Raw genomic sequence first — 16,745 nt, forward strand, 5'->3', positions numbered from 1 at the left:
ACAACAGCCTTATTGCAAAGCTGCTTCACTGAAAACACCTCGCTCACTGAGATGTCACGTGCAGTTCGTTTGGGGCACAACAAGAACACAAACTCAGGGTCCCCTTTGTTGCTCCTCTGAGCCCTTTGGGACCCCGCACGGCTCCAAAGGGACATAGGGGGCTGCTCAGCACCAGGAACTGGGGGAGCCAAATGTGTGAGGCTCCTAAACCTGAGATAACGCTGTGTTCGCCCTTCCCGAGGGACTTACAGTGTAAAGGATCCTTTGGGTGGCTTCTCTCTCTGTACACCCCTCAGTGAGACACACTCGTTAGCTCCTACACATTCTGCTCAGCCTCAGAGCTGCAGGAGAGCCAAACCTCACCTGTGTCCCGTTCTACCTTTATACAAGGGCTCTGCCCTAATTAGGCTCCTGTGGCTCCTAATGAGTAACGAGGCATATCTGGCTCCTCCAAGCCTAGATGTGCTGCCCCTGGTTTCTCCCTTTCACTGCGCCTCCCAGGCCCCCCTGCTCTTGGGAGGGTCTCTCTGTCGTTGTGGGCGCATGGGGAAAGACGCTGAAGAGATTTATTGCTGCAGTTAAAGCAGAACGTGCAGGTAGCAGCCTGGTGTGGTTTTCCTGGTTTTGAAACTGTCCTAGTGTGGGATTTTTGCTGAGTGCAAATGGCAAGTGAACTGAAATAGCCATGGTGGCTGTGGGGCTGAAGGGAGCTGGGGAGGGAATGGGCACATCCAGACTTGGAATCTCCTTCATCCCCGTGTTGTGTGGGGCTTTCCTGGGGCAGGGTTGCTGTCTTTTGTCTCCAGTTGTACAATTCCAGGTCCCCCTCACTGTCCCTGTCTCTTCCAAATAGCAGTGGTGCTCTACACAGACTCATAAACCGAGCCTCTTGCTTGAGGCCAGTGACCTCAGTCCGCGTGCAGCTGGGAACCCCCAAAAAACTGCACGCAAAATAGCTAAAATACACTTTGATGGGGTTATTCTTTATTCTGCTTTTGAAGGAGGGGAAGGGGATTGGGGCTGGGAGCGCAGAGCTGTTCCGGATTTCAGCCCTCAGGCCGTGTGTGGGTTGTCTCACTGGGCATCAGCACGTCCTGCTTCTCCGCCCGGTTTCCCTGCATCCTTTCATCGCCGCTTTATTTCCAGTGGCCACACAAGCCTGCGGCTGCCTTGCTTTGTAGCTGATGCTGCTCTCTGACCTAAATCTCTGCCGTGTTTGCTCTCTGGGTGCTCTGGTGTGCTCTGCCCACTTTGGGGGCTCTGGCTGGGCAAGCGGAGGTGCTGCCCCCTGCATTTATTTCTTCTATTTATTCCCCCCCTCCTTGCGTGAGCCTGTTGCATAAGAGGGATTTGCGGACTTGTGTTTCGCTTGCCCTCCCCCTTCCAGAATAAAGACCTCGTTTTTCCCAGCGTTTCATTCGCCGGGCGCTGTCAGCGGCTCAGCCAGCCCCCGGCGGCGCTCTCGCTGATCCCAGGAGCCGCATCAGGCCTAAGAAGGGCTTAGCTTGTACTACAGCTTCCCAAGGCTGCGACCTTAGGGGTTCCCAGCTGCACGTCCGCTCCTGCGGCGACCGGGATGTCTGTCCGTCCGTGGCCCTGCTGTGCGGACACCGCGCTTGTGCCAAGGCTCCTGCACCCCCAACGATGCTGCGATCGCTTCCCATAGAAACCGTCCCCCCGCGACTGGCGCCGTCGCAGGGACAACACACACACAACGGGGAAATATGGGATCGCGTACAACTGCCTTTATTTTGGAACCTGGCACGTCCTTTTGAGTACAAAAATCCCGGTAGAGAGGTGACTGTTTCCCTAATCAGCCAAGATTTCAAATCACTGCTTGACACTTGATCACACTTTTTATTCTCATCATCCCCCCAAATCCATTTCTTCAAGGGATAATAAAGGGAAAACGAACCCCTTTAGGTGCATTTTGGTAACATAATGTTTGAGAGATGCTGTTTACATAGGGCCATGATCTAATGTCTCCCCCTCTTTAACTCTTTGGTGGCTTGTGGCAAATACCTCTCTGAGGTGGCCATGGTTGACGCCAGCCCTGGCTCGGTGGCACTGACTGTGCAATCCCTGTTGGGTCAGCAGAGGTTTCCAACCCCTTTGTGCTGCGCTTTACGTGGGGGGCATAAAATGAGACTGCGGAGGGAGGTGGGACCGGGATGAAGGCCCAAAACCCTCAGAAAACGGTGGTTTGATTTAAATTCCCACCGCCTGTGCGTTTGCGAGGAGCGGTGGTCGAGTGGGTGTTTGACTCCTGACAGCCCCTTTTCCTTGGCGTTGCAGGTCAGCCTCAACGACTCCCACAATCAGATGGTCGTTCACTGGGCGGGAGAGAAGAGCAACGTGATTGTGGCTTTGGCCAGAGACAGCCTGTCTCTGCTGGGTCCCAAAAACAGCGACGTAAGTAACGCAACGTGGTGTCGTCCCGGGGCGCCTTCTGTACCGGGAGAGGTGTTGGCGGCTGCTGAGCTACAGCCCTGTGCTGTGAAAATGAAATAAAGGCCCATCAGTTTGAGTTCAGAGGCATGAAAGATAAACTTTTACTATCCTCTGTGATCGGAGCCCTGGGAGGCCGACTCAGGCAAACTCGAAGGCTTTTCTCACCTGTAGATCTCAGAGTTTTTACCAAATCTGATATAAGAGAACCCAAAGCTTTGCGCTTTTCCCACTTGGGCTTCTCCTCTGCAGGTTTACGTGTCGTATGACTACGGGAAGAGCTTTAAGAAGATTTCGGACAGGTTCACCTTCGGCGGGGGGAACAGCAGCGAGGTGGCCATCGCCCAGTTCTACCACAGCCCGGCCGACAACAAGAGGGTGAGGGAGATGCGGCTCGTACGAGGGGCTCGTGCGCTGCTGCGCCTCCTGTAGGGCTCCCCGACGCTTGGGGACACCAGAGTGTGGCCGGAGAGGGGGCGGCTGGGGCCGGCAAAGTCTTCTCCTCCAGAGTTTGCCCTCCCAAAGGCTTCCCTGGGATGTGTACCTTTCTTACTGCCAGCCCCAGTTCTGCTCTGACCTCCAGGAATCTGACAATCTGCTTTCCCTCTTCCTTCCCAGTATATCTTTGTGGATGCCTTTGTCCCTTACCTCTGGATCACCACTGACTTCTGCAACAAGATTCAGGGCTTCTCGATTCCCTTCCGAGCCGCAGACCTCCTCCTGCATGGCAGGGACCCCAACCTCCTCTTGGGCTTCGACAGGTCGCATCCTAAAAAACAGGTGAGTGGTTCTGCTTAGGAAAGGCTGAGGGAGCTGGAGGAGACTGAGGGGGGACTCATTCCTGGGGATCAGTATGGAAAGGGGCAGTGTCAGGAGGATGGAGCCAGGCTCTTCTGGGTGACAACCAGTGACAGGACAAGGGGCAATGGGTGCAAACTGGAACACAGGAGGTTCCACTGGAAGAGGAGAAGCAACTTGTTGGGGGTGAGGGTGTCAGAGCCTGGCCCAGGCTGCCCAGGGAGGTTGTGGAGTCTCCTTCTCTGCAGACATTCAAACCCGCCTGGACCCCTTCCTGTGGAACCTCAGCTGGGTGTTCCTGCTCCGTGGGGGATTGCACTGGATGAGCTTTCCAGGTCTCTTCCAGGTCTCTGGGGTTCTGTGACTGCTGCGTGCAGAGCTGTCCCAAATTGGCCAGAAAACCCCCTTCCCTACAGATCGCTCTGCTTTCTGCCCTCTGGAGTGGTGAGGATACAGTACCAGCCTTCAACGCTTCCTTTGCCTTTTGGTTCATTTCTGCTGGTCCTGCATCCGCGCCTTTCCGGCCCATATCGATCTCCCTGCCCGTTGCGGTTGTCGCTGCAGCCGAGGCAGGACTGAGCTCTGCGGTACCGCTTGCGGGTGTGTGGTTTGGCTTTGGGTTGGCTTCTGGGATACAAACAGTTTTTCTCTGCCCTGGAGCTACCAGCGACAGCGTGAAAATAATCACAGCACCTTCAGATAGACACGGGCAGCGCAAGAAAAACTGGAGGTGAAATAATCATCACCCGGCATGTGACTGGGGACAATTGAGGGACAGACAGCTCGGCCCTGATATTTAGCCTTGCTATCACACCGCACTAGTACATTATAACAAGTTGGGTTTATTTCCGTGTTAGCGGCAAGGCAGGTGGATCAACAGACAATAAAATATTCTACTGATAAGAGACTAAAGGGCAGTTTTAACCTGTTTTAGTTATTCTTCTGCAGCTATAAGGATTGCTGTTGCTCCGGGCGGCTGCTAAGGAAGGAGAGGTCATCAAAGTAGTTCTCGGTTCTGTGATGGACGCACGTCCGTCCTGCCTTTGCTGCCCGAGGTTTGGTCTCTTAAAGGACTGGGTCTGTTTGGTCCCACTGGACTCTCTTTGTTGTTGCAGCTCTGGAAATCAGATGATTTTGGCCAGACCTGGATCATGATACAAGAACACGTGAAGTCTTTTTCTTGGTATGTATCTAAGCGTGTTCCAGGCACGGCCGCCCGCTCCCCTCGCCCAGCAGAGCCCCTGCACCGTGGGGATGTGTTCCACATTCCCCCTGCTTCTTACACACTCGCCCCACTTGCTGAAAAGTCTCCTTGTACTCCCTGGTGCTTTCTGGATTGCTCTATGAGTGCTGAGATAACACCACCACCTTCTTTGCTCTTTCCAGGGGAGTAGAGCCGTATGATAAGCCAAACACAGTGTACATCGAGCGCCATGAGCCTTCGGGGGCTTCGACCGTCATTCGCAGCACTGATTTCTTTCAAAGCCGAGAAAATAAAGAAATAATCCTGGAAGACGTCGAAGACTTCCAGCTCAGGGACAAATACATGTTCGCCACAAAGTCTGCGGTAAGTACCGCGCGAGCCATTCGCCGCCGAGGGGGACGGTTGATGCTTTTTGGTACAGCACACGGCCGCGGTGGGGAACGTGTCTAAAGCACAGCCAGAGCGTTTTCTAGGGAGGCTCCTGTTTGCTGCAGCCTTCCCGCCTCGCGTGTCGCTTGTCACGCCGGTGTGGTTCAGACACCCTCGCGCTTCCGCGGACACGCAGCAGCGCCTCCCGGTGCCACTCTCCCGGGGGTGCGGAGCGCGGTGTCTGCGGGTGCGCAGAAGTGGGTCAGGCTGCAAAGTGCTGGGACCCGGAAAACACCCGGGGGAGATGGACGGTGGTAGAGGAAGGGGGGATGCGGCTCGGTGGTTTGGAGGCCGCTTGTCAGAGGGGATTACCATCAAACGTGGTCTGGCTCCGTGTAGCTTAATGTGCTCCAGCCTGGCAAGGGAGCGGGATTTTCTGTTGCTTTCCCTAAGAACAGAGGATGTGTGTGAGCAAAACCGGAATTTGGGTCCCTCTGCAGGGACCGATCTTTTTGCAGCCGTTGGCCAGATTCAGACAAATCTGAAAGAAAGCTAAAAAGCATTGGTGCTTCCTAGTCCTTTCTAGATGATCAGAGACACACCGCCGGACGCATACAGTCTTCTATAAGTTAAAGAGCAGTTTTCTTTTCGGAAGACACGACCATCGCTTGTCTCCCTCTGCTACCATCAAGTCTGTTTTTAGGAGCTGCCTTTGCCACGCAGGGCGACTCCTTGCAAAACCATGTTGGGGGTCCCAGACGGGAAGCGGTGAGCGTGTCACCCCCAGCCTGATGCTGCCAGGGGACCCGTTTGCAAAGCACTTAGAGTTTGTCACAGGTCTCTCTCTCAGGCAGTAAAGCCAACAACTCTTTGGGCCCATCCCCTTGGCGCTACGCCTGATTCGCAGCCTGCTGTGGTCTGCAGATTTTATCTAGGCTGGCTGGTGGTGCGGAGTGAAACGTGGGGGGTGAGCTCTGTCTCTGCCAAGAAACCAGGAGACTCGGGGGGCTGCGCCCTGAAAGCCTGGGGCTGGGTTCAGCGCAGACCTTCCCAAGCGTGAACTCGATTTGGAGGTTCCTCTGAGATGTTTCTGCTAATGGAGAGCGCTGAGGTCGCATCACGCTTTCTCCTGCAGCTCCAATAAACAATATTACACAAAACAACGTGAAAATCAACCAGGCCAGTGGGAAACACAGAGTCTAGGAGGGGGGCCAGCCTGGCTGCACAGCCCCGGTTCGGAAATGACGTCCTCAGGTCTGGGACCTGCCTTCTGCTCCTCACCGTGGGAGGTGCGGTTGCTTGGCAATCTGGAGCCTGGCAAAACCAGGCTGCTTATTTTTGGAGCCTAAATCTGGGTTTAGGCTCTTACCGCTGACATCCGCTATGAAATAGGTTGCCCACAGCTTTTTACTTCTTTTTTTCATTTTGCACTGGTGCCCTTCACTTCGTAGAAATCATTACAAATGGAAGGACAGGACAGACTGCTCTGCAGAACAAGGGCGCATTCAAGCCAGCCTCCTTACCCGCACATGGGGCGGGTCGAGTCTCAGCCCCCCGTCTGTGGATTTGCCCTGGTGTTGCATTTCGGCTGCCGCAGGAAACGAGGGTGTTTTGGCAGCGAGAGCTGCTCCTAACGTGTCCCTCTGCTCTGCCGCAGCGTTTGCAAGGCACCTCGCAGCCGCCTTCGCTCCAGCTCTGGGTTTCCTTCAGCCGCAAGCCGATGCGCGTGGCGCAGTTCGTTACCAAGCATCCAATTAAGGTAAGTGGTGCTTTCCAAGCAGACCTTCTCTCTCCCTCCTTTTCCAGGGATGCCTTCAGATGTCAACAGTGGCTCTCTGCGTTTTGCCAGGTGCTGCAAGGCTTGGAGCTGGGGAGGGACCTCGGATGACCCCACTTGGGGGTCTGGCTGAGCAAAACCTCCTGTTAGGATGATATTGGGGTTTACAAAATTGAACTTGAGCATTTCAGGCCTCTGGGGACATACCGGAGTACCTAGAGCAGAGTGCAGGGCCAGCACAGTCCTGGAAGGAGACAGACACCGACTTGCTCCAGCGCTGGGGATGGAAGCTGGTGGCAAAGCCCCGATACCCAGAGAGCGGCTGATCTTGGTGCCCATCCATAAAAAGCCTGCTCACCTGTCATTTGCATCCCAAAGGAATATTACATTGCCGATGCCTTGGAGGACCAGGTGTTCGTGTGCGTCAGCCATGATGACAACCGTACCAACCTCTACATCTCGGAGGCAGAAAGCTTGAAGTTCTCCCTGTCTTTGGAAAATATTCTCTACTACAGCCCGGGAGGAGCTGGGAGCGACACCTTGGTCAGGTAACATAGACTGTGCCTAATCACCTGCAGTAAATGAGAACATCGGTCAAAAATCAGTAGTTTTTTGCTGCGTTTGATCAAAGCATTGCCCTGATCCCCAGGCCTGACAGTGGCCTGCTCCCAGACCCTGGGAAGCTCTGATTCCCGGAGCCCACCTTCACATTTCCTTGCAGGTATTTTGCCAATGAGCCCTTCGCTGACTTCCATCGCGTTGAAGGCGTGCGGGGCGTCTACATCGCCACCCTGATCAACGGCTCCTTCAGCGAGGAGAACATGCGCTCCGTCATCACCTTCGACAAGGGGGGCACATGGGAGCTGCTGCAACCCCCGACGCAGACGCGCTATGGGGAGCAGATAGATTGTGAGGTAGGGGGGTGGGAAGGGGCAGAAACCCCCAGAAGGTGAGACCACACCTGGAATATTGTGTCCAGTTGTGGCCCCTCAGCTCCAGAAGGACAGGGAACTGCTGCAGAGAGTCCAGCGCAGCCACCAAGATGCTGAAGGGAGTGGAGCATCTCCCGTGTGAGGAAAGGCTGAGGGAGCTGGGGCTCTGGAGCTGGAGAAGAGGAGACTGAGGGGGGACTCATTCCTGGGGATCAATGTGGAAAGGGGCAGTGTCAGGAGGATGGAGCCAGGCTCTTCTGGGTGACACCCAGTGACAGGACAAGGGGCAATGGGTGCAAACTGGAACACAGGAGGTTCCACTGCAAGAGGAGAAGCAACTTGTTGGGGGTGAGGGTGTCAGAGCCTGGCCCAGGCTGCCCAGGGAGGCTGTGGAGTCTCCTTCTCTGCAGACATTCAAACCCGCCTGGACCCCTTCCTGTGGAACCTCAGCTGGGTGTTCCTGCTCCATGGGGGATTGCACTGGATGAGCTTTCCAGGGCCCTTCAACCCCTGACATTCTGGGATTCTGTGAAAAGAAGCTAAATTGGCAATCCCAGTGCAAGGGAGGACTGGGTGGGACAAGAGAATGGGGTTTTAATGCCGCTGTGCTTTGCTTCCCCAGTTGTCACAGGGCTGCTCTCTCCACCTGGCCCAGCGCCTCAGCCAGCTGCTGAATTTCCAGCTGCGGAGGATGCCCATTCTCTCCAAGGAGTCGGCGCCAGGACTGATCATCGCCACCGGTACCGCTTTCCTTCCCTCAGCTCTGCGCGGGGGCTCGGGGAGTGGTGTTGCCGGGATGTGTGGAACTTGGCAGCATCCTGTTTGCATACACAGGTTACAAAAATGCAACCAAACAGTGTGTTTTGCTGTCTCTTCTCTGCTGCAGTCCCTGTACAGTAATTACAGTTTGAACATTTTACTGCGGCATAGTTACATGAGAAACCTTGCCTGCTTTTTCCTGATCCTCTTTCCTGCTGTAATCCACATGAAGGGTTTGTTGAGCGTACAGAAATTCCTGTTTGTCGTGCTGTTCTCCCGAAGAAAACACATACTTTGTTTTCTCATATTTGCAGCCATAGGTTTTTCCAGAGCTGTGTTTCAAACTTGGAAGTCTTTAAAAGTCTTGCTTTGCAAGGGATTAGTTTATAGCATGAAAAACCAGCTCCTCAATTGCTGATTTTCTCGCAGGAACAAAGTAGTTTAGAGGTGTCTGGCTTAATGGTAAGCAGTCACTTTGCATTTCTCACAAATTTCTCTTGTTCTTCCAGGGTCCGTTGGCAAGAACATGGCGAGGAAAACCAACGTCTATGTCTCGAGCAGTGCCGGAGCAAGGTGGAGAGAGGTAAGGCTTGCTGGCTCAGCCAAGGAGCTCGTGCAATGTAGATAAGCGTTGGGCCGCTCTTGGATATTAACAGTGACCTCCAAGAGCTGTAGCTATAAGGGGATTGATGTTCCTTGAGACCGAAGCGCAAAGGTCTTTAGATGAAGGACCAGATGAGAGGTGAACCCCTTGGTCCTCTTGGTGAAGGTGGTAGGTTCACACACAGTGGAGTTCCCTCCTCCATTTCTTCTTTCGCCTGGCAGGACTTGCCCCCAGCGTGGGTTATCTGGCCCCTTTTAGAAGGGACTGACAACCAGGACTTTGCATGTGAAAGCGTCTGGAGAGGCTCTGGCACCTTCCCAGTAAATGGAACGTTGCCCTCGGTTTATGGGGAGTTCAGTGCTGTTTACTAAGTGGGTGTTCTGGTCTGCGGCGGTACTTGTGGTCTGCCTGTGCATTCTGCTCCGAGTGCAATGTGGCATTGTGACATCTGCAAGCTATTTAAATTAAACAGCTTCCTTCTCCTCCCGTAAGTGCTGTGCAGTCTGGGTGAACGTCTGGGCAGCTGCAGGGCGGTGGGGACTCACCGCGGGTCTGGCTGCTGCCGAAGCCGCCCGTGATTCAGAGCGGGCACCTCCGAAATCCAGCTGGGGGACCAGTTCTCCCTGTGGAATCCTTGCAGCAACACAGGAGAAATCATCCGGGGAGGGGTATCCCAGACCCAGGTGCCGAGCTCCCCTGGCTCGCGGGCAGGTTTGCACCAAAGTGCAATTAAAACATGCCGAGGAATCGTTGAACCGCGGTTAACGGCGTCGAGCTCCCGAGTTTTTCCGGCTCTTTGTATGATGAGCAGAGGTGCGGAATGACCTGTCCCCATGGCTCCTCGGCTGAGCGGTGTAACACAACTCCTTCTCTCGGCTTTGCCAAGCTCGTTGCTCTCCAGATCACTGAAAAGGAACAATGCATTCAGTGCCCTGTGCAGGAACGTCCCCGAGAGCGTTAGCGAGCAGGATCAGGCATGAACATGTTCTCTGTTTCCATCCTGAGCTGCCCTGGCCTCCATGGATAGGAAAGCTGTGATGATTTTGTGATGATGGTTAATAGATAGGGCTGGAGATGTTTCTGAAATACAGGTTTCTGTCCGTGGGATGGAGGTATGAACCATCTCCGGTGCTTGTTTTGCACACCACGGCCCCGCTTCTCTTTAAGCATTCCAGAAACCTTACAGCCCGACAACCAAAACTTACCTGCAGTCCTAGGAACTTGGAGAGCGTGGGGAAAGCCTCGCAGACTTGACAAAGAGCTGCAGTGTGGTTAGCAGATCGAGATGTCCCTTCCAATCGCTAACATTCTGTGTGATGGACTCCAGCCCTGTGTAATGGCGCTTGAATTCTTTCCCCGCACGTGGCACAGGAGGAGCAGAGCCTGGGACATGCTGCTGCTCTTCAACGCAGCTCTACATTGAGGGAAATTGGTGTGGCTGCTCTTAACAGCATATGTTGGTCCATAAACACTTGAATATCTGGTGCCTCCACATACTTGGCTTGGCCCCGGTGACCCAAAGTGCTGGTTGAGCAGCATAGCTGATGAAGCACGCTTTCGCAACCAACTTTTCCCTCAATTCTGCACCCCTCAGCACCCCTTCTCTTCCAGGCGCTGTCGGGACCCCACTATTACACCTGGGGGGACCACGGTGGCATTCTCGTGGCCATCGCGCAAGGCACTGAGACCGACCAGCTCAAGTAAGCGGCAGGGCAGGGGGATCGCCACCGGGGCTGCGGCGGGCAGCTCGCTCAACGCTTTCTCTCCAGATACAGCACCAATGAAGGGGAAACCTGGAAAACCTTCACTTTCTCCGAGAAGCCGGTGTTTGTGTACGGCCTGCTGACCGAGCCCGGCGAGAAAAGCACCGTGTTCACCATCTTCGGCTCCTACAAAGAGAGCGGCCACAGCTGGCTGATACTGCAGATCAACACCACGGACGTGCTGGGTGAGGGGACGGGTGACAGGGCTGGTGCTGAGCTGTCTTGTTTAATGATCTAAGGCTGTTAGATTCCCGCTGACGTGCACATGAAGTTGGGCACCTAAATACCCAACGAGCGCAGAGAAAACCTTTGTTTCTCATACCCTCCGTCCTGTTTGCCAAAAGAAACCCCGGGGAGATGCCTTCGAGTCCCCTTAGCTCCATGGGAGCTCCTGTGGGGAACCACCATCCACTTTTGGGAGCCCGGTCCCTCGTAGACACGGCTGCTGAAGGTGCTCGTGTCCCCTGCGCTCTCACTGTCACCCCCTCCCTTCTTGCCGAGGGATTTGTTGAAAAGGAGAAGGGAAAAAAAACCCTCTGAAGGCTGTGCCCATGAATGTTTTATAACCCATTTCAGCTTTGATTGTAAGGCAGCGTTTTAATCAAAGAGCAGTTAAACCCAGCAGAGGAATCTGCCTGACTGAGATTTATAAGTGATTCCCCTGACGTTTTGTTCGGAACAGATCTGTTTGGTAACTAGAACGACTTCATTTAAATGAGGCATCGCGAATTCGCCGTCGCCGTGACAGAGCTGCTTGTTGCATCCTGTCACCGAGCGCCGCTGCCTTCTGCAATCCCAACCCTGTCGCTTCTCTTAGGGGTCCCCTGCACTGAGAACGACTACAAGCTGTGGTCGCCCTCCGACGAGCGAGGCAACGAATGCTTGCTGGGGCATAAAACCGTTTTCAAAAGGAGGACTCCTCACGCGACCTGTTTCAACGGGGAAGATTTTGACAGGCCTGTCATGGTGTCCAACTGCTCTTGTACAAGGGAGGACTTTGAATGGTAAATACCAATTACTGCATTGTAAGCCTGAGATAAATATCTCTGACCAAAGTGAACAAACATGCCATTTACTTAGCTCTCGGTGTCACTGCTTGATTTGATAGCAAGGAGGACTGAAAACTATAGACTGAAAACATTAATCATCGCGCATGAGATTTAATTAATGTCTTTAGACCCTTTCTGAAGCCTCTAGAAGGTTCCATAGAAGAGGAAAGTATTGTTATTCCATCATTGTATTTCAAATGATGGTGCACGATATCCTGTCGCATATAGAGATCCTCCCCTAAAATGCTTAGTGACCCTTTAGCTGCAGGGATGGGACTGGCCCTGCTGCATCTTTTCACCTGCAATTTGCACATTTACTGACTCTGCAGAGCTCTCAGGATTAGGAAACGCTCTGGCAAACAGGTGGAAAGGTTTGGCGTCAGTAAGTTAGTAAGGACGGGGGTTCAGACTTGCCCATCCCATGCCGGCACAGCCTGGAAAGGGGTCTGGCTCGTCACGAGCAACTGGGAATACTTTGGGTTCTTACAACTTCTATGCAAAACCAGAGCAGAGTAATAGAGTAGCGTGGCTGCATTTTTTCCTTCTCCCCCTCCTTCCCTATATGTTTCTTCTTGCAGTGATTTTGGCTTTAAACTGAGTGATGACTTATCATCAGAAGTTTGCGTCCCTGACCCTGAATTTGCCGGAAAACCGTACGAGCCGCCAGTCCCTTGTCCCGTTGGTTCAACTTACAGGAAGACTCGAGGGTATGTGCTGCACTTGGGAGGGGAACCTGATCTTCCAAATGCTGGGATTTATTGTATCGGTGATTAAAAAAACCTTAACGACCACAAAACCCACACACTCCATGAATGGCAGTAAACAAACTGCGTGTTTGGATATACATTGCAACTAAGCACTGCCGCTTATTCTGGCTGCACCTGATCGCATGTTAATGGTTTCTATGACATAAATTGTCTGCCTGTATATCTTGCAGATACCGAAAGATCTCTGGGGACACCTGTACAGGTGGAGACATCGAGTCGCGGCTCGAAGGGGAGCTGGTCCCGTGCCCGCTGGCCGGTGAGTGCGTATGGGATTGATTCAGGCTTTATTCGTAAAACCTTTGGCACAAATTCCCAGAGGGCTCTGAGACAAAACCTGTGACACAGGAGCCGAGGTGCCTCGTTGAGTTACAAATCCATCATCTCCTGTTCTGCCCAGAGGCCAAAGAGCTTCTGAGGGGCCGCTGGGGAGCAGCTTCAGCTGTAGCAGGCTTAACCCAACCAGAGGGACAGGAGTTAGACCTAAGATACCCCCAAACCCTTGGGAAAATACCACTCTGCGACAGGCCCCCATATGCACTCGAACAACGGCTATTTGGGGCCAGGGAAGGGCTGACGCTGCCCTTCGATCCCCACGCACATCCCTGCCAGGCTTCGCCTCCATCCTTGTTTTCTCCTCTCAAACATAGGAGGCACTGCAGTGGTCTCGTGCCTCTGCGCTGCCAGAGTGATTTGCATTCTGCTCGTTACAGCTTTAATTTAATCTGCCGTCATGAGCTGCGTGATTAGCGCACTGCTGTGCAGCAGCTCCCGAGCGAGCCTGAGAGAGGGAAGAGGCTCGGGAAGCGAGGTTTCCCTGCACCGTCCTAAGGCTTTTCAGAGTACCCAAGACACACCAGGTGCCAAACGGCTTGGCGGGTGCCTGGGGAAGCGTTCCCTCCGCTGGGATTCACGCCAATGCCGTGCTTTAGTTTTCCTCCTCGTTCCGAGCCTGACACGTTCCTCACCCCTCCGAGCCCTCTTGAGCTACTTGGAGAGCTGCGTTAGTCGTGCTGAGAAGGGCCCTGCTGACCGAAAATAAACCTGCGGTCCCCACCGGGCTGGGCTTTGAAGTGCCGTGTTCCCACAGTATTTGCTGATCGTCTTCAGCTACGTGTTGGCTCGCGCCATGGTGACACTTTCATGTACACTATCAGTTTCGCATCTCCCTGTAATCTCGTTAGGGATGCACAGCCAGAGTTTCTTACTGACATTAGCTTTACTCATTAATAGCATTATTGGACTTTACTGGTAGTGTGCTAATGCCCAGGAGACCTTGTCCCGCACCAGGATCCCATTACGCTCTGCTCTGTGCAAATTGCTAACAAAACCCAGTCTGGGATATTTACCGCGGTGCTGGTGTCCCCTGGGACTTGCAGATTTACATCGCTCTAAACGAGATTTTTGAGGAACAGGACATCAGTATTTTGTTTCTAATTGGTGTCGTGCTAACGTGGGAAGGAAGCGGTCACGATGGTTTTTGCCAACCTCACCTTCAGCCCCAGGAACTGACAGGGGCACGAGTGCGCACGGGACCCACATAAGGCTATTAGCGTGTTCTCATTAACCTAATCCCGCTGAGACAAAGGGCCTTTGCCTCCTTTACGCTCGAGCGCTAAAACCTGCAGTCGGGAATAAGAAAATAATGAATACCTGGAGCCTAAAAGGGCCAAAGGTGCCTAAACAAGGCGCTCGCTGTTCTTGCAGAGGAGAACGAGTTCATTCTCTACGCCACCCGCTACTCCATCCACCGCTACGACCTGGCGTCAGGCGTCAGCGAGGAGCTGCCCCTGGCCGGGCTGCGCGGGGCTGTCGCCCTGGACTTCGACTACGACCACAACTGCTTGTACTGGGCCGATGTGACTCTGGACATCATACAGGTGAGCGGGGAGCGCGGGGGCCGCCGCGGTGCCGGGGGCGAGTGTTCCATACACACTCTGAAATACAAAGGTTTTCCTGGGGTGTTCCTCCTCGCCGCTGTTGCCTCGTGCACCCAACCACAGAACTTCCTTGTCTTTAATTCTGATTGTTTTTTTAACTATTTTTTCAGCGTCTTTGTCTCAACGGCAGCTCTGGGCAAGAAATAATCATAAGCACTGGGCTGGAAACAGTGGAAGCTTTGGCCTTTGAACCTCTCAGTCGGTTGCTGTACTGGGTCAATGCTGGGATTCCCAAAATTGAGGTACGGCTGCGCCCACCCCTGCTACAGAGAGCTGGATTGTGTCGGTGCATCCTTTTGGCGGCTGGACCCCAAGCTGGATGCTGCCCTGAACTCTCCTTGCTGATGGGAACGCTGCCCCTCGTCCCGTACGCCACTTTATTGCATCTAATGCAAACAGGGCATTGGATCTAAATGCAAATACGATAACATTCAGCCCTGTGTACCTACAGCGAGGTCAGCTTGTGAAGCCAAATTGCATGGCAAAAATGGGGGGTAAAAAGCAACATCCTCGCACAGTACATGCAGCCCGAACAGGGCACAGCCGGAGCGCTGCTGGTCGCGTGGTCACACAGAAATGTCAATACGCACACCCATCTGTTCTCTTTTATCACCTGCCTCACCGTGACTGCTCCCTGTGCCCACAGCAGCTCCTTTATCAGGGAGCTGTAGCTACCTGCCACCGATTTCCTGTTGCTTTAACCAGTGCAATTACCCCCCGTGTTGCCTGCAGTCAACACACCCTTCCTGATTTTGGTTATGACTCTAGGTTGCCAATCCAGATGGAGACTTGCGACTCACCGTCCTCAATTCCTCCATACTTGAACGACCCAGAGCCCTCGCTCTGGTTCCCCAGGACGGGTAAGAAAGCGAGCGTTGCAAATGACTTTTCCTGCCAGTAGACTCAGTCAGGTCGGGGGGGGAAGCTGCAGTGATGCGTGAGAAACAGAGTTGTGCCCTAATACAAGAACCAAATGCTAGTTACATCTTTCTAAGTACAGTTGTGCTGCAGCTGCTGTGCTGCAAATGCAGCGCTAACGCTAAGCACTTCAACGCAACGTAACCTACACCACAGAACCTGCAGCTAAATAATAAATAAGCCTCTGTACTGCACGTAGATCTGCTGGTGGTGGTGGCCATTAGATTTGCAAAGAGCTGCCATTCCAAATACATGCCCTGCAAGAGACGTGGAATATCAAAGTATTCAAACCTCTGGTTCATAAGCTGTTTCTTTGATGAGCTGTGTTGTTATCATTTCGAGTGACCTCTCTGGCTGCCGGCAGGCTGATGTTCTGGACAGACTGGGGAAACTCCAGAGCTGGCATTTACAGAAGCGACATGGACGGCTCATCGGCCGGGTGCATCGTTTCGGAGGGTGTGCGCTGGCCAAACGGCATTTCTGTGGATGACCACTGGATCTACTGGACCGAAGCCTACATGGACAGGATCGAGAGAGTTGATTTCAACGGACTGCAGAGATCCGTGATCCTGGACAGCCTCCCTCACCCCTACGCTATTGCTGTATTTAAGGTATGTGTGCGGCATTGCTCCCCATAGAATTGTTCTGGTTACAAAAGACCTTTAGGATGCTAAGAGCAAAGCTTCTGTTTCAGAATGAAATCTACTGGAACGACTGGTCACAGCTGAGCATTTTCAGAGCGTCCAAAAATAGTGGCTCAAAAATGGAGATCTTAGTCGGCCGATTAAATGGCATCATGGATATGAAGATCTTTTACCGAGGAAAGACAACAGGTAATCGTGTGAGTGTGCAGATGATCTTTCCTGTGGCTTAGGAATGCGTTCATCTGCCATTTCCACCGGCCCATCCTGGCTCACAATCCCCGTTTCTGCAGGGATTGATGCATTCGGGCTCCTGTCGTAAGGGATGTATTTCATGGGTGATGCACCCAGCTTGTGGGCTATCAGAAGAGATACTGCCTTATGAAGGAGGGAGCCCACAGGGCACTGCAGCTGTGGTGGCACTTTAGTTCAGGTCACAGAGCACGGCTGTTCTATGTGCAATGCTGTACTGGGGGTGGGGAAAACAACCTCAGCACTCGGTGCTGCAGAGCTGGCTCTTAACAGGGGTCGGAAACCAAAACCTGGGGTGACGGGTGAAACTGGGCTTCCTGCAATGCGTATGTCCTCTTCTTGTGTCAGGGGAGAACGCCTGCATCGCCAAACCCTGCAGCCTGCTCTGCCTGCCCAAGTCGAACCACGGCCGGAGCTGCAAGTGCCCCGAGGGGGTGTCCAGCACCCTGCTGCCCACGGGGGAGGTCAAGTGCGACTGTCCTCACGGCTACGTCATCAAGAACAACACTTGCGTAAAGGAAGGTAAA

At 53.5% G+C, this 16,745-nt stretch overlaps 1 protein-coding gene and 1 long non-coding RNA gene across 5 annotated transcripts in view; one reads left to right on the forward strand and one right to left on the reverse strand.

The window, feature by feature from the left end:
- SORL1 (sortilin related receptor 1) overlaps window positions 1–16,745 on the forward strand; it is a 43,821-nt gene that overhangs the window by 5,817 nt on the left and 21,259 nt on the right. For all 3 annotated transcript variants that reach the window (XM_065855628.2, XM_065855629.2, XM_065855631.2), the window contains exons 2-22: window positions 2,296–2,412; window positions 2,701–2,826; window positions 3,067–3,228; window positions 4,362–4,429; window positions 4,633–4,813; window positions 6,477–6,578; window positions 6,975–7,144; window positions 7,318–7,510; window positions 8,151–8,268; window positions 8,797–8,870; window positions 10,503–10,591; window positions 10,661–10,839; window positions 11,472–11,658; window positions 12,282–12,410; window positions 12,641–12,726; window positions 14,175–14,347; window positions 14,518–14,649; window positions 15,176–15,267; window positions 15,690–15,936; window positions 16,020–16,158; window positions 16,567–16,740. In XM_065855628.2, the coding sequence (XP_065711700.1) occupies window positions 2,296–2,412; window positions 2,701–2,826; window positions 3,067–3,228; window positions 4,362–4,429; window positions 4,633–4,813; window positions 6,477–6,578; window positions 6,975–7,144; window positions 7,318–7,510; window positions 8,151–8,268; window positions 8,797–8,870; window positions 10,503–10,591; window positions 10,661–10,839; window positions 11,472–11,658; window positions 12,282–12,410; window positions 12,641–12,726; window positions 14,175–14,347; window positions 14,518–14,649; window positions 15,176–15,267; window positions 15,690–15,936; window positions 16,020–16,158; window positions 16,567–16,740 (2,938 nt within the window). The remainder of the gene's footprint in view (window positions 1–2,295; window positions 2,413–2,700; window positions 2,827–3,066; window positions 3,229–4,361; window positions 4,430–4,632; window positions 4,814–6,476; window positions 6,579–6,974; window positions 7,145–7,317; window positions 7,511–8,150; window positions 8,269–8,796; window positions 8,871–10,502; window positions 10,592–10,660; window positions 10,840–11,471; window positions 11,659–12,281; window positions 12,411–12,640; window positions 12,727–14,174; window positions 14,348–14,517; window positions 14,650–15,175; window positions 15,268–15,689; window positions 15,937–16,019; window positions 16,159–16,566; window positions 16,741–16,745) is intronic.
- On the reverse strand, window positions 1,740–7,742 carry LOC136111434 (uncharacterized). 2 transcript variants are annotated; one of them, XR_011735695.1, is made up of 5 exons: window positions 7,300–7,742; window positions 6,955–7,168; window positions 4,172–6,840; window positions 3,097–3,217; window positions 1,740–2,494 (listed from the first exon to the last, which is right to left on the reverse strand). It is a non-coding gene; the product is annotated as an uncharacterized lncRNA (long non-coding RNA). The 2 variants fall into 2 exon arrangements; XR_010652757.2 differs by having other exon boundaries at window positions 6,955–7,742.

The sequence above is a fragment of the Patagioenas fasciata genome, chromosome 24 (assembly GCF_037038585.1).
Source record: "Patagioenas fasciata isolate bPatFas1 chromosome 24, bPatFas1.hap1, whole genome shotgun sequence".
In the NCBI taxonomy this organism is placed as follows: Eukaryota; Metazoa; Chordata; class Aves; order Columbiformes; family Columbidae; genus Patagioenas; species Patagioenas fasciata.